Source organism: Ascaphus truei, chromosome 18 (assembly GCF_040206685.1).
Source record: "Ascaphus truei isolate aAscTru1 chromosome 18, aAscTru1.hap1, whole genome shotgun sequence".
Classification (NCBI taxonomy): domain Eukaryota; kingdom Metazoa; phylum Chordata; class Amphibia; order Anura; family Ascaphidae; genus Ascaphus; species Ascaphus truei.
This window is the reverse complement of record NC_134500.1, coordinates 1054793-1077240: the sequence shown is the minus strand read 5'-3', so window position 1 is coordinate 1077240 and position 22448 is coordinate 1054793. Positions and strand designations below refer to the sequence as shown.

Genomic DNA, 22448 nt, shown 5'->3' with positions numbered 1-22448 from the left:
ATTGTTGGGGACACTCAAGAGACTGCGGGGAATGTGATGATGGACATGTGGGTGGGGGGAATGGTATGCAATCAGAGTGATGCACTGTTATTGATATATTGTTTTGATGTTATGCAAAGAGGTGTTATTGGAGTTACAGGTTATGCTCAGTAAATACTGTTTATTCACACGGTGTGTATTTACTGTATGGTTGTTCTGGTGAGGGCACACTCTCACCCCGTTGAGATCCCTCATCAGTGGAGGCGCTGCACCGAGTGTAAGTACATACCCCAGGTTCCCCGTGGCGGAAGCTCAGCTCTCCTGGTTGCCAAACAGGTATAGCACCACACTGATAAGTAGTCAGACACACCTACCCACCTCAATCTCACTTAAGGGGGGGGAAAGAGGGCTACATATGTATAAATGTTTCAGTTTTCAGTGGTTACATATTTTTATTTACACATGTACAGAATAAACAAAGATTAAATATAAGTGTATGTAGATACATATATAGATATAGATATATAGATATAGCTTTCGCTAACAGAATTCATGCGGCTGGACTAGCTCATGTTGCTGAAATGATGTCCAGAGCTGTTTCTCTTGCAGCTCATCCCACATGTCATCTATGAAATTCTGAAAGACAAAACGGTGTTCAGTACGTATTACAAACCATGTTTTACTGACCACACATCTCTATCTTTATGTTAAACCTGTCACTTGAAAGCCATTTAACCACTGAATGACCGTGTTAGTTTAAGCCCTGAGCAGGCAGAATGGTCAGCAATGCAAAGATAAAGACCCAAATATACTAAGTGGCGCTTGGATGTCTCTTGGTGCATAGTAGGGTATTAGCACAGCTTAATAAATATGACCCACAATATCCTTTATAACAACAAGTATGTCCCCATGCTTCTAGAGAAACCCACTGATTGGAATCCCATGTACTTGTATGTATGTATATCTTTATTTCTATAGTGCCCACAGTGTACTCAAAGCTTTACAGAGATAATACAGTATAGGGAATTATAATACAATAAGCGCAACAAAGTCAGACAATAGAAAATTAAATCTCTGCCCCGGAGAGCTTACAATCTGCTTGTCTTAATATTATAATTCAGTTACTTAGGTAACAGGGTCTTATGCTGTAACTGGTATCTGTGAAGACCCCATGTTATCCAACATATAATTATACTTATTGTTCTCTGCTTTTTACAAATCAAGCACAAAAACTTTATCTGCAACAAATGGGTTATTTGTCAAGGTTCCTACTGATAGCATTTACTATATTTTTAGTTTGCCACTATTATAAGATATATATTACTTTTTATACTTAATTGTTACTTTTAATACTTTTATACTAATTTTTTTTTGCTATATTACTGCCTTGCGTCACTTTATTAATGGTTAGAAAAGGTGCCTGGGCGCTATCTGTATATGGCGTGTATGGAATATAGAAAGAAATGTAATACAGCCTGGAAGAAATGTTCTCAAGTTGTCCTCCTGTGACTCAGAACCCCCGCAGGATCTATCCAGGACCCTTATTAATAAAGTGACACAAAAAGAGGATGGGGGAGCGCAGTTTTAGGAAAAAGGTAGTTAGTGGTATGTCCGATATGGACTGGTGATCAATGTAGTGGAAGACACCTCTGTTTGAGGCGGCAGTCTATATAGCGGACTCCATATATTGTACACCTCCAATATATGGAGTCCGCCATATAGACTGCCGCCTCAAACACATTGATCACCAGTCCATATCGGACATACCACTAACTACCTTTTTCCTAAAACTGTGCTCCCCCATCCTCTTTTTGTGTCACTTTATTAATGCATATAAGTGATCTGCTTATTTTTAGAGGAAATATAAGAGTCTTTAACATACCTGACAAAACCCAAGATCTGGAGACATAGGTGCAGTGAATTCCTCTTTTGTGCCTGGCATGGCAGCTTCATGAACTGGTGGAGTCTTCAGTGTACAAGGGGACAGTGTATTTACCTCTGCGCCCAAGAATGAAGAGTTGAATTCAGTAGTCTGTGGATTTGCCAAATGGAACTCTGGATCCATGATTCCATGGTTGTTCTGCTCTGGAAATAGTCTTGCAGCAGAGACATTGAATGGTGTCAGAGTCTCTGGAGTTTGAGTGCTAAGTTGGGAAGGAAGTCCATGCATTCTGTCCTGGCAGCAGCTCAGACCAGCTGGGCACATGTTACACTTTCGGGTCTCTGCTTCCCCTCTCTTGATCAGGGTCTCCTCATCGAGGCCCAGAACCTCAGACAGATGTGAAATGTAGCGAATGGTTAGTCGCAGTGTTTCGATTTTTGTCAAGTTTTTACCAACTGGTGCCACTCCGGGAGGAAGATATCTTCTCAGATTCTGGAGAGCTTTGGACAGACTTCTCATTCTCATCTTCTCCCTCTCACTGGCACTCTGTCTCTGGTTACAAACCCTCGTACTCATGTGGCTCTGCTTTGCTGATAATAGTTTGGGTCCACTTTTCAGCATTTCTGTCTGGGACCGAGCTCTGTGGAAACTGCTGTAGGTCTCCTCAGAAAGGGAACAGGGTTGGTATGGGGGTGAGAAGCCATAGGAATCAGTGGAGGAGGCAGGAGAAAGACTGCTGTAGCCTTCAGAATCAGGATAGCCCCACTGCTGCAGTGGCTTACACTCTTGTGGGGTCATATTCTTCTCTAAGTGTAGCTGTGTTGGAGAAGGATTCATGGATGCAGGCCTCTCTGCGTGTCTGGAAGTGTCTGGTGAAATGCTGGAAAGCACTCAGCAGACTTGGCTTTATCCATATTCTAGAGGTGTGAAGTGTCACCTTCACTGGCACCATCAACACATCAAAGCATCATAGAGCAGAGCAGGGGGTCCCTGGGAAGGCATTCCCAGAGCGGAGGTGTGCATTTTCACTCTCACGAAAATGAACTAAAAAAGAAGGAATGTGGAGGTCCCTTATTCTAGGAATCAGACCTATATGGTAAAGTGATTTGATTCTTTTATTGGAGAAAATCCAGCAAACCATCTAAATAAAGAATAACAGAAAAAGAGAACACAAAGAAACATAACTAACTGTAAGGATAATATGTCTTTAGAATTTAGTGATATCATTTCACCAGTTAGTACATACAATGATGTGCTATTGTTTGATAAACCTGACAAATATTCTGCTACTAAAATATCTACTATCTAAAGAAATTACATTTTGAATTTAATCAGATATTTAGACTGTTTATTCTTTGATTCACCTATACAACAATTAATACCGTTTGTAACTAAATTTAAACTCATTCTAAGATGAATTTCTTTGTTAGTTATATTATTATGTCACGTGTATTACTGCAGTGAAGCGCTATGTACATTAATGGCGACACACACACACACAAACACAAACATTGCCTGTTATTCCTTGTAGAGTGTAAGCTCTCAGGATCAGGGCCTCATTTCCTTCTGTATCTGCTTGCGCTTGTTTGGCCTTATTGGGTATGTCATTCTGCGCGTGTAATATACATAACTCTGTACCCCCATTGTTCTGCGCTGTGGAATATGTTGTCTCTTTCCAAATAGAGGATACTAATAAGCATGTTCCTAAGCAAAGGAGCTTGGAATCATGTGGAAAGTTGGGACCTTGAGTTTGTCACCAGTCACACACACACACACACACACACACACACACACACACACACACACACACACACACACACACCCAACAGTCACACACACACCCAACAGTCACACACACACACACACACACACACCCAACAGTCACACACACACACCCAAAAGTCACACACACACCCAACAGTCACACACACACCCAACAGTCACACACACCCCACAGTCACACACACCCAACAGTAACACACACACACCCAACAGTCACATACACACCCAAAAGTCACACACACACACACACACACACACACACACACACACACACACACACACACACACACACACACACACACACACACACACACACACACACACACACACACCCAACAGTCACACACACACCCAACAGTCACACACACACACACACACACCCAACAGTCACACACACACACCCAAAAGTCACACACACACCCAACAGTCACACACACACCCAACAGTCACACACACCCCACAGTCACACACACCCAACAGTAACACACACACACCCAACAGTCACATACACACCCAAAAGTCACACACACACCCAACAGTCACACACCCAACAGTCACACACACACCCAACAGTCACACACACACCAGTCACACACACACCAGTCACACACCAGTGATACACCAGTCACACACCAGTCACACACCAGTCACACACACCAGTCATACACCAGTCATACACCAGTCACACACACCAGTCACACACACACCAGACACACACCAGACACACACACACCAGACACACACACCAGTCACACACACCAGTCACACACACCAGTCAAACACCAGTCACACACAAGTGATACACCAGTGATACACCCGACACACACCAGTCACACACCAGTCACACACACACAAATAATACACACCAGTCATACACACACCAGTCTCACACACCAGTCACACACACCAGTCAAACACCAGACACACACACCAGTCACACACCAGTGATACACTAGTGATACACCAGACACACACCAGTCACACACACCAGTCACACACACCAGTCATACACACCAGTCATACACACCAGTCACACACACCAGTGATACACCAGTCACACACACCAGTCACACACAACAGTCCCACACACCAGTCACACACACCAGTTACACATACCAGTCATACACACCAGTGATACACCAGTCATACACACCAGTCATACACACCAGTCACACATTCCAGTGATACACTAGTCACACACACCAGTCACACACCAGTCACACACATCAGTGATACACCAGTCACACACACCAGTCATACACACCAGTCACACACCAGACACACACAAGTCCACATCGGCATCTTTATGTATATTAGTGCCGGCCCCTATTCAATATCCAGTGAAGCTGCTTCTCTGTGTGGAAAGGCTCTTAGCTCAATGTAAGTGAATAGCGTCACAGCATTGAACAGGGGCTTATGTCAGCGTGTAGTTGCTGTGTCTGGATGTAGCTATGTTGATAATACAGATACTATTATAGTGGCTGCATTTTTTCATAAAATCAAATTGCCTTTTAAAAATAAGAATATTTTTTCTTTCTTTATTCTGTCTATATATGTACCCCCCATATCGGTCATATTATCATTTATACAATTATTCGGGGGCACTACGTTCTAATTTCAAAAGCAGATGTCCTCATTTTATTTGAGTTATTTATTTATTTTTGGTTGCTACCGACATTTAGTGCAAGATAGTTCTTCACAGATGTAAGGGATACAGTCCAGAGCTTATTTAACCTTGCAGGTCGGATAAGGGGTCTCTGCACTGTGCTCAGGAGCATCTCATTATGCTTTCACTGGTATTTGGTTCACCATCTGACTCATGTGAGCCCCTGAACCTTGTCAGCTGTGGTGCATAATTATACAGTACGGCTGCAATGTGTTGTCTTTAAGGTTGAAACATTTTTAACAATTAGAATTGAAAGAAAGTATGCAAAAATTCAGTTTATGAATAATATATAATCTAAAGTTTCTTTACCAATGGTTTCCAAAACTCTAGCATTGTCCTGATACGGATCAGCAAATAATCATTATTTTTATTTCGTTGTAAAGCCTTATAACATATCAGATGAACAATTTTATATACATGATAACTATAAAAGACTGAAAACGTTGCAACACGATAAGCCCAAAATCTACAGGATATTCAAATAACTTTCTTTTATACTTTTATGAGTGCTACAGTATAACTATTTTAATACTTTAATACAGCAGTGTTCTTGAAAATGTTATCAGCTGTCCCTCCCCTGCTAAATGTATTTGCTCAGTCCCTGAGGCTCGTAGCATTTGCATACGAAGTGTGCCAAAAGGTGACAAATGTGACTTCCTGTGGAGAAGGTCCCTGTGGATGCACAGTCTCTGCTTAATGAGTCAAGACACTTTATTTACTTTTTATGGGTAAAATATTTAAAGCACCAGTTTCCCATGTTGCATTTTCGTTTCATAAAAGATAACACTGCATTTATTGCAATTCTCTGTGTCTTTTTGTGAAAACTGCACTATAACATCTGTTTGCACGTCTGAACTCTTGTGATGTTACTAATAGTGACCTGAAGGCTTTATTTTCCATTTCGATTTTAAATGCTTGGAGACTGAAAAGGCTCAGTAGTGAAATTGTTTTATTTTTCTCATTTGAAGAAGTAGATTCAATCACCGAAAATGTTAATATTATGTTGGCCTATGTATATGTATGTATATATATATATATATATATCTATATATATATACACAGAAAGATGACTGCGCTCTATATATATTTAAAATTTAAGTTACAGTTGGTGAAAAGCACTGTATGCTGGGTGATAATGGTGAAAGGCAGGGTTGCAGACCTGTCTTGGACAAGTTATATGATATATATATATATATATATATATATATATATATATATATATATATATATATATATATATATATATATATATATAAACCATAATACTGAGTTAAGTTATGGTGAGTAAAAAAAGTTACAAAAACCCTCCACAGGAAAGCAAATATGCAAATACAACTGTATGAGTATACAGTTGTATTTGCACATATATATATATATATACTTTTTCAATAGACCAGGTACACAGCCCAAAGGAAGTGTGTAAATAGCGCTAATGCTCTAATAACTAATTAGTGTGACTAATACACTATAGTGAATAGAAAGAAAAACTTATACATATAAGCCAGGCTACCTGGAAAAAACTGACTGATACACGCCAGACACAACAACATACAGTATAACAAATTAATTCCAGTGCCTGAAATCAGAACGGTTCTGCTCCGGAGACCCCCTGCACATGTACACTAATATTAAAATGTATATTTAACATTTTTGATTGCTGGCGAGATTTGCGCAGGGAGAGGCGGCTCTCTCTGCAGCTGAGAGAAATCGCCGGGGAAGCCCTTTTCAGAGAGGGGATCATCACGGCGCCGGTTACTCGCCCGTTTTGTTAATTTTGTTATCACAGGTAATCGTGGCTTTCTGATACCGTGATAGCAACGCTAAAAAACAGGCGATTTAAAAGGCCCAGTGATTTTTTTTATGACGACTTACAGCGTAGGCCCCATAGTGGGAGATTAAAGCGGAGATATGAGGGCAGAAGTAATATCACTGCGGATTATCACATAATGCGGTTATCTATGGGGGGCAGAAAACAGTGAAACGTTTATGGAGATATCAGGTAAGAATATCCGTGACACAAGGCTGTGCCATAAGAGGAGAAGTAAGCCCTGTCCTGAAGAACCTGCCTCTGAAGTAGAAGATCTCTCTCTGAGAACTAGAGGCTTGGTGTGTCAGTTTGGGAAATTGTTTCATCTCACATTGCTTCAGGCACTAAAATTACAGCATAAACTCATTTTGTCTGGAGTTTGCTGTGCGGTAATGTTCTAACGCAGCAGAACGGTATAACACTAAGTATTCGGAGGAACCCTTTCTGTTCTCAACAATACACTCCAGACTTATGTATCAATGAAACAAGTGTTAAACATCTAATAAACCTAATATATCTTACAATTTGACAACTAAGGAAGACATTGTAAGTCACTTTCATCTTTCTTACATTAGTGTTAGTTACATTTATACCCAGAATCTCAGATAGACAGAATCCCTTTAACTGAATCTATCTAAGTAGGACATTCACATGGGACAGAAATGGCCAAGAGGCTGCTGGACAAGAAAGACCCATCATTCACACGCACCAGCAAGTCCAGGCGGAGATGTTAGCATCTGACACATGGCAGGTCTGTAAATGAGTAGAACTCAAGCTATTTGCAACTCATTTCACAGATAATTGTGGCTAATTCGCCTCTATCACCCTCCATCTCTTCACTTTCTTTCCAGGACCTGCATTATATGTCACAATGCGTGGGAATATTCCAAAGTAAAAGACCCACCGACGCTTCTCCTACATACTGGGGGATGTCTTGGCCATGAAGTTATTGATCACAATACACAATTTCAAATGACACATTCCTTCTGGTGATTTTTTTTAACTCTATGTGAAAGCATTGCAATGGGAGGATCGATGCGCTATCCAAATAAACAGCCGGAATCCCAAAAGCATATATAGGAATATAGTAACAGGGTCCTAGTTGTAATATAGAAAGACTTTTTGTAGACTAATGTCATTGGACCTTCAAAAACATAACTACACATGTTGCTTTGCATCAACCTTTTTAAAAGACCTGATGAGGGGATCGCTAAGCTTATAAACAGCATGGATACATGTTTTCAAGCTGATTGAACACATACATATCCGATAAATACACATATCACATCTTGCAAACAAATCACGATTTTCTGCGATCGAAAAGGTTCTAACTGTTTATTACTATGATATGTTCATGTCTGATGATGAAGATACTTTGTGTATATTTATCTTACTAATGATGAAATTGCTATGCTTCATCAATGTGATTTAAAAAACACATGTTAATTTGAAGCTATTTCCCTGTATTTTCCTTGGACTACCAGTTCACTGACTCTCAAATAAAAAGTGTGATCCCTTCACACCTTGCTATCCCTGTGTTTATGCAAGTGGCAAAGTCCATCCATGACATATGCACCCACCCAACTCAGGAGTAAGGTGTCAACTTGGGAATCAGAGGTCAGCCACTCTACCCTAACCCCAGCATCTATACCAGGATTCCGTGATTATACGAGAAAACAATGCCAGGGTTCCACACAAGTAGTGGCTGCCTAACTGCAATTAAAGTATCACTGTCAAGTACAATGGAATTTAATGACATTATATACTTACAAAATATAACACTCATTTTAATTAGAACGCAATCCTTAAGTATTGTGTATTTGATATTATTTTCCTCCTTATTATAATTATTGGAGTCTATACAGAACTATACATAGGCTTTTGAAGGCACAAGTTCCTATCCCAAAGAGCTTACAATTTAATGTTATTGTCAGTCATAGGGAGATAAAGTGACTAAACTTCATACTACCCATCTGACTGCAAGAATACATGTAGGTGCATTCCAAGTTTCCTTTTGATATGTTCGTTTCAGTGCACTTTAAGCCTCTCCAGCACTTAGATGGTTAATGACTCACTTTCCTGGACAACTTAATTAGTGTAGGTAAAGGATGTGTTAAAATCTCACCTGGTTTTTTTCTCCTCTTGAAGAGTTGGAATCAACACCCACACTGGGATATAGAAGGCTATGAACACTTACTAATAATTGTTTGTTCTTGTATAGCGCTGCTAGTTTTACGTAGCATTTTGCAGGCACAGGTCCCTGCCCCGTGGAGCTTACAATCTATGTTTTTGGTGACTGGGGCACAGGGAGATAAAGTGACTTGCCCAAGGTCACAAGGAGCCAACACCGGGAATTGAACCAGGTTCCCCTGCTTCAAACTCAGTGTCGGTCAGTGTCTGTACTCACTGAGCCGCTCCTACTCCCTACTCTTTGCAAAATCTCATAACCCTTGGAAATAAGGTACGGGGAGGGGTGTGATGATATGTTAACCCATTCACACAGGCTTTTAACCTATTAGCTGCCAGAGAGCTCTGCATTATGTTGGAGGCCCTTCTGGCAGCAAAGGGGGTTATTCAAATAAGGGCACATTTGAATTCTGTGATTGTCCTGTGTCTGCTCTGTGTGTGACCCGTTATAGCATCGTATGAATACATTCCTCTGTGAATATGTTACAGTTCAGTCTTCTTAATACAAAACATGAGATCTGACTGCCTCCATACAGCCACATAGGCGTAACCAAACGCTTGCATTGTGGAAGAGTATTATGACCAGTATTGTGCCTTCCTTTTGGATATGCCAGCTGGCGAGACACGACTGACGTTATGGAATTAAAGACTACGCGCACGCGGACGCACTGGAATAGACCTGGAATCTCAGGAGGACCTTCACCAAAGGACCAATACAGACTAATCAGTATGGCGGTGTCTAAACCGGCTGCGCACGCAGACTGGCAGATCAAAGACTAACAGGATGAAATTGTGCGGTGCCGTACAGACCGTGGGGAAACATGTAAGAAGAAGGATCTCGCTACAGCGACGGGAAAAGCCGTTGGTTGTGCACAGTTCTGGAAAAACATCTAGTCTGTGACAAACATACCAGAACAACATGAAGAATATCTGCAGACGTGTTCCCAATAGAATGGGACAGTGCAAACACTATTACATGCAGCAAAGCAGCACGATGCTCAAGCTTAGAGATGGTGCTTGAAGCCTGGTTTAAATTGTAGGTGTTAACAGGTGCTGTACACAGCCAGCCTGCAGGCAGGCACATTCTGAGGCCTATTCACAAATGTATTTGGAAATAAATGGGTGGAAACTGAGTCAATTTGAACACGCACCTTTCTTGTCAGTTTATTAAAGTCTTTTGTACCTATATTACCCTGCGTTTTACGGCTCTCAATTTGGTGAGTGCCAATAGGCAGTGTTATGGAGGAGTTGAGCTTCAGATAAATAGGAGGTATCAGATATGACTTCTCTTGGACTATTTTCCCCTTTTCTTTACACCACACAACTCGACACATCTGTTTTTCGCGAAAAATATGACAAACTTAAGAAACACAATCAAGATGGCTGCTATTAATGGCAACGAAGTTCTATGAGTGTTTCTAAGATGCACATATCATGTACTTGATAAAGAATTCTTAAACTGGTATTCACTTTCCATCCACTTTCTTCACTCATTCCATGAGAACTTCCTGGAACAATACTTCCATTCTCTTGGAAGTCTCTTGGACTGTTCTCTTATGATGCCGGTGCAAAACCGGTTGAAATCCTTTTTTCGTTCTGTAAGAAACAAAAGTAATTCTGATTACAATCACAAATTATATTTTTGTGTATAGTTTTGCTCCCCTCTTTGGGAAGGATAGCAGGCTTCTTATTAGCTACCCTTGGAAGAACCTTCACATAGAGTAGCATAGATGGCACTGTTAATGTTTGTTCCCCAGTCAATCATTTATTTTTACCTCCAAGGGAATTTAATTTGCCCCCCAGCATTGGTGGTGAGTCAAAGTAGACAGCACCGTGTACAATAAAGAGCAGGGCAGCACCGTGTACAATAGAGAGATAAAGAGCAGGGCAGCTAAGTGTACAGTTGGGTAGATCTCCATATTCTTATGAATAATTAACAATTCCAATATCGTGCTTCGGCAATTGTGTTTCATCCGATGAACTGTTTATGTCTTGTTCAAAATTTCAACTGTTATCTGACTCCCTCTAGTGGGGAAAGTAGAAAATGACTGATGCATGCCGGGCTGAGCTGGGCCGCTTTCCTCTACTGCTCACGGTACAGAAGAGAGCACTGACATTCTGGGCTCACCTAAACACCAGCCATCCACAGTCTTACTGCTACAGAGCAATGCAAAGTCAGGACCTCCTCACTAAACCCTGTGCCATCAAACAACTTATCCTCTCACTCCAAGAACAAAACCCCACACAGATCAACAACCTGCCGAAAAAACAAATCAACTCAATCGCCAACGAAAGGAAGAAGCAGTATGTGACAAGATGGGAAAATGATATCCAGCACTCAAAGAAGCTGGAGACCTACCACAGTCTACAGAGAGACTACACTCTGGCACCCTACCTACTGAAGGTAAATAACCCAACGCAGAGACAGACCTCGGGCCAGTACAGAATGAGCACCCACAGCCTGGAAATAGAGACAGGGTAGATGCGAGAAGAGTAGAGCACCATCAAAAACTGGAGTTAGGAGGGGATCCAAATAATCAAAAAAAAATCTTTATTGGAGTAAAATAAGCGCAGGAAAACCCCTCCTACGCGTTTCGAACAGTAGTTCTTTGTCAAGGAGTGAATAACTACTGCAGATACACTCCTTTAAATACCCAGCTGATCCACCTCCGCTTCGCGCCAGATCGCGTCGTGACATCATCACGTAACCTCCCGGCGCATGTGCATCATAAAGAGGTATACCGAGAGTCTCTTAGAGTCCCTGGGTGAAGCAGCTACGGAGGATCGCTATAAGGGACACAGACCTAGCCGGTTACAGACAGAATACCAAAACACCCCATCTGCATAAATGCATTTCTGTCTGTAAGCGGCTAGGTCTGTGACTCACTTACTCTACTCTCATTCAACTGTGATCGTGCTGATCGGGGCACATTGATATCAATTGGAGTTTCAGTGCGATAGTGCCCCGATCGGCACTATTTTAATGAATAACCACTGTGGTCTCTGCTGCTCATTTTTAACCCAAGAACTACTTAACATGAAAATTATGCTAAATCCACCCAATCCACGCAAATGTATTGCGACTCTTTCTGTTGGTCTCCTCACATGCTATTAGATTGTAAGCTCTTCGGGCAGGGATCCTTCCAATGTTACATCTGTCTTGGTGCTCTTATTTCGTCCGTAGTATTATATTCCCTGTATAGTATTTGTATTGTAATATTTGTAACAATTGTAACGCTCTGATGCTATAATAATAAAATAATACACACACATTGCATTAAAAACAAATATAATGACGAGGTTTGCATAGCAAGCAAAGAGGGACGTTTTATTCATTAATAGTTCACCTTTTCTGTAGGGGTCACTGCCTCCATGAAGTGTGACAATTTCACACCTTGTTCTGACTTGTGTTTGCACAAGTGCCCGCGTCTCCCCCCCTCTGTGCTGCTCCTAGGATGAAGTGTCAGCTTGTGAATCTCTGCTCTGAGCCCCTCTCTGTGTATATAACCCTCCCGTGCCCTGCACAAGCGTTCTGACCCAGTATCCCGACAAACTCTCAGAGATTTGGGCCAGTACCGGACCCTTCAAATACCTCCAATACATAATATGATATGTATTAGATTATCTACTACATAAAGTATATAAGAAAAAAAAACAATATCAGCGCAAATAAATATACACTTAATTAATAAGTTTACTCACATGTATGAGCCTAGGTATATAACCACATGCAATACTGTATCAGTGCAAACGTGAAAACCGTGACGTCATTAAACATAAACTTACAATTTAGATGCTATAAATCATATGTAGCAAAAACTTAGTGTATAGACCTTAAATAGTCCCATTAAGTGAAATATATATATATGACAAGTATCACCAGGATTTTCACATGGAAAATGGATAATCACATGACTCAAAGCAACTTCTTAAGGGATCAACTAGATCCCAAAAAAATGTTTATAAAAAGAACAAAAAAGTACATGCTCCATAGATAATGCACATATTTAATGCAGCAAAAATATATATACCGCTTATTAATTTATAAACACACACTCATATACAGAGCTAGCAACAAAGTCACTTAAACCCAAGATACCAATCACTGAATTAAGAGATGGATTGTATCAATTTGAGTAGGAATCATTTTGGTTTTGATTCCAAGGAACAAACAGGGTCCACTGTGACTTCTCTCTACCAAGAGGCCAGAGAGGTCTTATCGCAGTTAGGGGTCGCAGTCTGTAAGCCGCTGGCGCAAGACCCCAATGTAACAAGTGAATAATCCGCTGGCGCAGGTCCCCAATGTAACAAGTGAATAATCCGCTGGCGCAGGTCTCCAATGTAACAAGTGAATAAGACGCTGGCGCAGGTCTCCAATGTAACAAGTGAATAAGACGCTGGCGCAGGTCTCCAATGTAACAAGTGAATAAGACGCTGGCGCAGGTCTCCAATGTAACAAGTGAATAATCCGCTGGCGCAGGTCTCCAATGTAACAAGTGAATAATCCGCTGGCGCAGGTCTCCAATGTAACAAGTGAATAATCCGCTGGCGCAGGTCTCCAATGTAACAAGTGAATAATCCGCTGGCGCAGGTCTCCAATGTAACAAGTGAATAATCCGCTGGCGCAGGTCTCCAATGTAACAAGTGAATAATCCGCTGGCGCAGGTCTCCAATGTAACAAGTGAATAAGACGCTGGCGCAGGTCTCCAATGTAACAAGTGAATAATCCGCTGGCGCAGGTCTCCAATGTAACAAGTGAATAAGCCGCTGGCGCAGGTCTCCAATGTAACAAGTGAATAAGCAGCTGGCGCAAGACCCCAATGTAACAAGTGAATAATCCGCTGGCGCAGGTCTCCAATGTAACAAGTGAATAATCCGCAGGCGCAGGTCTCCAATGTAACAAGTGAATAATCCGCTGGCGCAGGTCTCCAATGTAACAAGTGAATAAGACGCTGGCGCAGGTCTCCAATGTAACAAGTGAATAATCCGCTGGCGCAGGTCTCCAATGTAACAAGTGAATAATCCGCTGGCGCAGGTCTCCAATGTAACAAGTGAATAATCCGCTGGCGCAGGTCTCCAATGTAACAAGTGAATAATCCGCTGGCGCAGGTCTCCAATGTAACAAGTGAATAAGCCGCTGGCGCAGGTCTCCAATGTAACAAGTGAATAAGCCGCTGGCGCAGGTCTCCAATGTAACAAGTGAATAATCCGCTGGCGCAGGTCTCCAATGTAACAAGTGAATAAGCCGCTGGTGCAGGTCTCCAATGTAACAAGTGAATAATCCGCTGGCGCAGGTCTCCAATGTAACAAGTGAATAATCCGCTGGCGCAGGTCTCCAATGTAACAAGTGAATAATCCGCTGGCGCAGGTCTCCAATGTAACAAGTGAATAAGCCGCTGGCGCAGGTCTCCAATGTAACAAGTGAATAAGCCGCTGGCGCAGGTCTCCAATGTAACAAGTGAATAATCCGCTGGCGCAGGTCTCCAATGTAACAAGTGAATAAGCCGCTGGCGCAGGTCTCCAATGTAACAAGTGAATAATCCGCTGGCGCAGGTCTCCAATGTAACAAGTGAATAATCCGCTGGCGCAGGTCTCCAATGTAACAAGTGAATAATCCGCTGGCGCAAGACCCCAATGTAACAAGTGAATAATCCGCTGGCGCAGGTCTCCAATGTAACAAGTGAATAATCCGCTGGCGCAGGTCTCAAATGTAACAAGTGAATAATCCGCTGGCGCAGGTCTCCAATGTAACAAGTGAATAATCCGCTGGCGCAGGTCTCCAATGTAACATCGTGAATAATCCGCTGGCGCAGGTCTCCAATGTAACAAGCGAATAATCCGCTGGCGCAGGTCTCCAATGTAACAAGTGAATAATCCGCTGGCGCAGGTCTCCAATGTAACAAGTGAATAAGCCGCTGGCGCAGGTCTCCAATGTAACAAGTGAATAATCCGCTGGCGCAGGTCTCCAATGTAACAAGTGAATAAACCGCTGGCGCAGGTCTCCAATGTAACAAGTGAATAAACCGCTGGCGCAGGTCTCCAATGTAACAAGTGAATAAACCGCTGGCGCAGGTCTCCAATGTAACAAGTGAATAAGCCGCTGGCGCAGGTCTCAAATGTAACAAGTGAATAATCCGCTGGCGCAGGTCTCCAATGTAACAAGTGAATAATCCGCTGGCGCAGGTCTCAAATGTAACAAGTGAATAATCCGCTGGCGCAGGTCTCCAATGTAACAAGTGAATAATCCGCTGGCGCAGGTCTCCAATGTAACACGTGAATAATCCGCTGGCGCAGGTCTCCAATGTAACAAGTGAATAAGCCGCTGGCGCAGGTCTCAAATGTAACAAGTGAATAATCCGCTGGCGCAGGTCTCCAATGTAACAAGTGAATAATCCGCTGGCGCAGGTCTCCAATGTAACAAGTGAATAATCCGCTGGCGCAGGTCTCCAATGTAACAAGTGAATAAGCCGCTGGCGCAGGTCTCCAATGTAACAAGTGAATAATCCGCTGGCGCAGGTCTCCAATGTAACAAGTGAATAATCCGCTGGCGCAGGTCTCCAATGTAACAAGTGAATAATCCGCTGGCGCAGGTCTCCAATGTAACAAGTGAATAATCCGCTGGCGCAGGTCTCCAATGTAACAAGTGAATAAGACGCTGGCGCAGGTCTCCAATGTAACAAGTGAATAATCCGCTGGCGCAGGTCTCCAATGTAACAAGTGAATAATCCGCTGGCGCAGGTCTCCAATGTAACAAGTGAATAATCCGCTGGCGCAGGTCTCCAATGTAACAAGTGAATAATCCGCTGGCGCAGGTCTCCAATGTAACAAGTGAATAAGCCGCTGGCGCAGGTCTCCAATGTAACAAGTGAATAAGCCGCTGGCGCAGGTCTCCAATGTAACAAGTGAATAATCCGCTGGCGCAGGTCTCCAATGTAACAAGTGAATAAGCCGCTGGTGCAGGTCTCCAATGTAACAAGTGAATAATCCGCTGGCGCAGGTCTCCAATGTAACAAGTGAATAATCCGCTGGCGCAGGTCTCCAATGTAACAAGTGAATAATCCGCTGGCGCAGGTCTCCAATGTAACAAGTGAATAAGCCGCTGGCGCAGGTCTCCAATGTAACAAGTGAATAAGTCGCTGGCGCAGGTCTCCAATGTAACAAGTGAATAATCCGCTGGCGCAGGTCTCCAATGTAACAAGTGAATAAGCCGCTGGCGCAGGTCTCCAATGTAACAAGTGAATAATCCGCTGGCGCAGGTCTCCAATGTAACAAGTGAATAATCCGCTGGCGCAGGTCTCCAATGTAACAAGTGAATAAGCCGCTGGCGCAGGTCTCCAATGTAACAAGTGAATAAGCCGCTGGCGCAGGTCTCCAATGTAACAAGTGAATAAGCCGCTGGCGCAGGTCTCCAATGTAACAAGTGAATAATCCGCTGGCGCAGGTCTCCAATGTAACAAGTGAATAATCCGCTGGCGCAGGTCTCCAATGTAACAAGTGAATAATCCGCTGGCGCAGGTCCCCAATGTAACAAGTGAATAATCCGCTGGCGCAGGACTCCAATGTAACAAGTGAATAAGCCGCTGGCGCAGGTCTCCAATGTAACAAGTGAATAATCCGCTGGCGCAGGTCTCCAATGTAACAAGTGAATAATCCGCTGGCGCAGGTCTCCAATGTAACAAGTGAATAATCCGCTGGCGCAGGTCTCCAATGTAACAAGTGAATAAGCCGCTGGCGCAGGTCTCCAATGTAACAAGTGAATAATCCGCTGGCGCAGGTCTCCAATGTAACAAGTGAATAATCCGCTGGCGCAGGACTCCAATGTAACAAGTGAATAAGCCGCTGGCGCAGGTCTCCAATGTAACAAGTGAATAAGCCGCTGGCGCAGGTCTCCAATGTAACAAGTGAATAAGCCGCTGGCGCAGGTCTCCAATGTAACAAGTGAATAATCCGCTGGCGCAGGTCTCCAATGTAACAAGTGAATAATCCGCTGGCGCAGGTCTCCAATGTAACAAGTGAATAAGCCGCTGGCGCAGGTCCCCAATGTAACAAGTGAATAAGCCGCTGGCGCAGGTCCCCAATGTAACAAGTGAATAAGCCGCTGGCGCAGGACTCCAATGTAACAAGTGAATAATCCGCTGGCGCAGGTCTCCAATGTAACAAGTGAATAATCCGCTGGCGCAGGTCTCCAATGTAACAAGTGAATAAGCCGCTGGCGCAGGTCTCCAATGTAACAAGTGAATAATCCGCTGGCGCAGGTCTCCAATGTAACAAGTGAATAATCCGCTGGCGCAGGTCTCCAATGTAACAAGTGAATAATCCGCTGGCGCAGGTCTCCAATGTAACAAGTGAATAAACCGCTGGCGCAGGTCTCCAATGTAACAAGTGAATAATCCGCTGGCGCAGGTCTCCAATGTAACAAGTGAATAATCCGCTGGCGCAGGTCTCCAATGTAACAAGTGAATAATCCGCTGGCGCAGGTCTCCAATGTAACAAGTGAATAATCCGCTGGCGCAGGTCTCCAATGTAACAAGTGAATAATCCGCTGGCACAGGTCTCCAATGTAACAAGTGAATAAGCCGCTGGCGCAGGTCTCCAATGTAACAAGTGAATAATCCGCTGGCGCAGGTCTCCAATGTAACAAGTGAATAATCCGCTGGCGCAGGTCTCCAATGTAACAAGTGAATAAGCCGCTGGCGCAGGACTCCAATGTAACAAGTGAATAAGCCGCTGGCGCAGGTCTCCAATGTAACAAGTGAATAATCCGCTGGCGCAGGACTCCAATGTAACAAGTGAATAAGCCGCTGGCGCAGGTCTCCAATGTAACAAGTGAATAATCCGCTGGCGCAGGTCTCCAATGTAACACGTGAATAAGCCGCTGGCGCAGGTCTCCAATGTAACACGTGAATAATCCGCTGGCGCAGGTCTCCAATGTAACAAGTGAATAAGCCGCTGGCGCAGGTCTCCAATGTAACAAGTGAATAATCCGCTGGCGCAGGTCTCCAATGTAACAAGTGAATAATCCGCTGGCGCAGGTCTCCAATGTAACAAGTGAATAAGCCGCTGGCGCAGGACTCCAATGTAACAAGTGAATAATCCGCTGGCGCAGGTCTCCAATGTAACAAGTGAATAATCCGATGGCGCAGGACTCCAATGTAACAAGTGAATAATCCGCTGGCGCAGGTCTCCAATGTAACAAGTGAATAATCCGCTGGCGCAGGTCTCCAATGTAACAAGTGAATAATCCGCTGGCGCAGGACTCCAATGTAACAAGTGAATAATCCGCTGGCGCAGGTCTCCAATGTAACAAGTGAATAAGCCGCTGGCGCAGGACTCCAATGTAACAAGTGAATAATCCGCTGGCGCAGGACTCCAATGTAAAAAGTGAATAATCCGCTGGCGCAGGTCTCCAATGTAACAAGTGAATAATCCGCTGGCGCAGGACTCCAATGTAACAAGTGAATAATCCGCTGGCGCAGGTCTCCAATGTAACAAGTGAATAATCCGCTGGCGCAGGACCCCAATGTAACAAGTGAATAATCCGCTGGCGCAGGACTCCAATGTAACAAGTGAATAATCCGCTGGCGCAGGTCTCCAATGTAACAAGTGAATAATCCGCTGGCGCAGGACCCCAATGTAACAAGTGAATAATCCGCTGGCGCAGGACTCCAATGTAACAAGTGAATAATCCGCTGGCGCAAGACCCCAATGTAACAAGTGAATAATCCACTGGCGCAGGTCTCCAATGTAACAAGTGAATAATCCGCTGGCGCAGGACTCCAATGTAGCGTTTACTCGCAGAATCTATGCAATGTCTCTTTTCTAATTAAACTACTTTGTGTCCCAAATAAAGATTTCAACCCCAGTTGTTAGGTTGTAGCGAAAAGTTTGATATCGTGACGTGTAAGTGGGCTGCAAACCTACGTTTGGAATTTTATTTAAGTGACTTTGTTGCTAGCTCTGTATATGAGTGTGTTTCTTTAAATTAATAAGCTGTATATATATTTTTGCTGCATTACATATGTGCATTATCTATGAAGCATGCGCTTCTTGGTTCTTTATATATATGAAACAAAAATAAAGGACAGCTGTGGACGGACGTTCACAGAGGTACACAATTAGGAGGCTTTATAATGTGAAATTATAATAGGCTTTATTGTGCCTGTTCCTTTTTATCAGGAAAATTATCCAAACACAGGGGGGGGAACAAAGCTTCCATTCACTTTGGAGTAATTCTAGTGAAAACACTATGCAACCAATTCACATCTCCCTAGTCAAGCATTTCTCCCCAGCCCCAAGCATAGCATGAAAATAAGCAGATATAAGCAGTCTCTTAATAATGAAAGTCTTATCTGTTTATCAGCTGTAGAGTAAGCTTCTCTGCTCTCCTGGAACCGCACGGAGCGTGCACAGAAAATCAGCATCCAGGTTTAGAAGTCTTATTTGGGCCTTGTGTCTTGAAAGCAGCTCTGCTAACTTTGGCAGAGCTCAAAACAAGTGTGTCTCCAAGTTCAGCTCAGGTGTCAGCTAAAGAGTTCTCACTTCCTGTTTCAAAAGACAGGCTTTCTAAGCCATCTAATTCAGGCAGGTGGTGTTTAGTAATTAACTACAAGAGGTTAACCACCACACTGCTGGATTAAAGACACATTACTGAACAGGGATAAGTCCCCTGTTACATACCTCCCCTGTTTGTGGGAAGCTCGGGCTTACCACGGCCAAAGCCCATCCTTCCACTCTCATTCGAGATCTTTCTGTGACTTGAATGAGAGTGGATGGAGGAAGAGAACCTTCTGTGCCGCTGGGATTGGAGCCCTTTCTCCAGTTTATTTTTGTCTCCTCCCGAAGGTGCTTGAGATCAGCACTCCTCAGTCGCTCGAGGAGGACTTTTTCCACGTAAAGTCTTCTTATTGCGGTCTTGAGATTTCTGTTGCGTCGGGCACTCCTCTATTTGTAGATAAAGTGTATGGCAACAGTTGTAGAGCAGTTAGGACTAGCCCTTGGAGTTTTCTGCTCTTGAAGCGGTCTTTCTGCAGCTTCTCAACACCACGGAGTCACCAGTTCAGCTTCTTCAGCTAAGGATTCTGCACTCCTACCTCTGTTTGTTGCCTGTTGGGCAGCTGTAGGTTTGGCTAGTGCTTTCTTTGGTGGCTCAGTGCAACGTCTGCATCAGGCTGAGGAAGGTCGCTCAGTGCAATGTCTGCATCAGGCTGAGGAAGGTCGCTCAGTGCAACGTCTGCATCAGGCTGAGGAAGGTCGCTCAGCTGCAACGTCTGCATCAGGCTGAGGAAGGTCGCTCAGTGCAACGTCTGCATCAGGCTGAGGAAGGTCGCTCAGTGCAACGTCTGCATCAGGCTGAGGAAGGTCGCTCAGTGCAATGTCTGCATCAGGCTGAGGAAGATTGCTCAGCTGCAACGTCTGCATCAGGCTGAGGAAGGTCGCTCAGTGCAGCGTCTGCATCAGGCTGAGGAAGGTCGCTCAGTGCAGCGTCTGCATCAGGCTGAGGAAGGTCGCTCAGTGCAATGTCTGCATCAGGCTGAGGAAGGTCGCTCAGTGCAACGTCTGCATCAGGCTGAGGAAGGTCGCTCAGTGCAACGTCTGCATCAGGCTGAGGAAGGTCGCTCAGTGCAACGTCTGCATCAGGCTGAGGAAGGTCGCTCAGTGCAGCGTCTGCATCAGGCTGAGGAAGGTCGCTCAGTGCAGCGTCTGCATCAGGCTGAGGAAGGTCGCTCAGTGCAACGTCTGCATCAGGCTGAGGAAGGTCGCTCAGTGCAGCGTCTGCATCAGGCTGAGGAAGGTCGCTCAGTGCAACGTCTGCATCAGGCTGAGGAAGGTCGCTCAGTGCAATGTCTGCATCAGGCTGAGGAAGGTCGCTCAGTGCAACGTCTGCATCAGGCTGAGGAAGGTCGCTCAGTGCAACGTCTGCATCAGGCTGAGGAAGGTCGCTCAGCTGCAACGTCTGCATCAGGCTGAGGAAGGTCGCTCAGTGCAACGTCTGCATCAGGCTGAGGAAGGTCGCTCAGTGCAACGTCTGCATCAGGCTGAGGAAGGTCGCTCAGTGCAATGTCTGCATCAGGCTGAGGAAGATTGCTCAGCTGCAACGTCTGCATCAGGCTGAGGAAGGTCGCTCAGTGCAACGTCTGCATCAGGCTGAGGAAGGTCGCTCAGCTGCAACGTCTGCATCAGGCTGAGGAAGGTCGCTCAGTGCAATGTCTGCATCAGGCTGAGGAAGGTCGCTCAGTGCAACGTCTGCATCAGGCTGAGGAAGGTCGCTCAGTGCAGCGTCTGCATCAGGCTGAGGAAGGTCGCTCAGTGCAGCGTCTGCATCAGGCTGAGGAAGGTCGCTCAGTGCAACGTCTGCATCAGGCTGAGGAAGGTCGCTCAGTGCAGCGTCTGCATCAGGCTGAGGAAGGTCGCTCAGTGCAACGTCTGCATCAGGCTGAGGAAGGTCACTCAGTGCAACGTCTGCATCAGGCTGAGGAAGGTCGCTCAGTGCAGCGTCTGCATCAGGCTGAGGAAGGTCGCTCAGTGCAGCGTCTGCATCAGGCTGAGGAAGGTCGCTCAGTGCAATGTCTGCATCAGGCTGAGGAAGGTCGCTCAGTGCAACGTCTGCATCAGGCTGAGGAAGGTCGCTCAGTGCAACGTCTGCATCAGGCTGAGGAAGGTCGCTCAGTGCAACGTCTGCATCAGGCTGAGGAAGGTCGCTCAGTGCAGCGTCTGCATCAGGCTGAGGAAGGTCGCTCAGTGCAGCGTCTGCATCAGGCTGAGGAAGGTCGCTCAGTGCAACGTCTGCATCAGGCTGAGGAAGGTCGCTCAGTGCAACGTCTGCATCAGGCTGAGGAAGGTCGCTCAGTGCAATGTCTGCATCAGGCTGAGGAAGGTCGCTCAGTGCAACGTCTGCATCAGGCTGAGGAAGGTCGCTCAGTGCAATGTCTGCATCAGGCTGAGGAAGGTCGCTCAGTGCAACGTCTGCATCAGGCTGAGGAAGGTCGCTCAGTGCAACGTCTGCATCAGGCTGAGGAAGGTTGCTCAGTGCAGCGTCTGCATCAGGCTGAGGAAGGTCGCTCAGTGCAACGTCTGCATCAGGCTGAGGAAGGTTGCTCAGTGCAATGTCTGCATCAGGCTGAGGAAGATTGCTCAGTGCAATGTCT

General features: G+C 44.6%; 1 protein-coding gene across 1 annotated transcript; it reads right to left on the bottom strand.

Annotated features, from left to right (window-relative positions):
- Positions 1–519: 519 nt before the first annotated feature.
- Positions 520–2698, bottom strand: LOC142469325 (uncharacterized). The gene is made up of 2 exons (XM_075576253.1): positions 1862–2698; positions 520–615 (listed from the first exon to the last, which is right to left on the bottom strand). The coding sequence occupies exons 1-2, from the start codon at positions 2696–2698 to the stop codon at positions 520–522; spliced, it is 933 nt and encodes a 310-aa protein (XP_075432368.1).
- Positions 2699–22448: the final 19750 nt, after the last annotated feature.

Bases quoted from the DNA above. Each gene is read 5' to 3' on its own strand.
- LOC142469325 (XM_075576253.1), bottom strand. From the start codon at position 2,698: ATGAATCCTTCTCCAACACAGCTACACTTAGAGAAGAATATGACCCCA. The intron at 616-1,861 runs GTATGTTAAAGA...TTTGTCTTTCAG, and splicing joins CAGATCTTGGGTTTTGTCAG to AATTTCATAGATGACATGTG.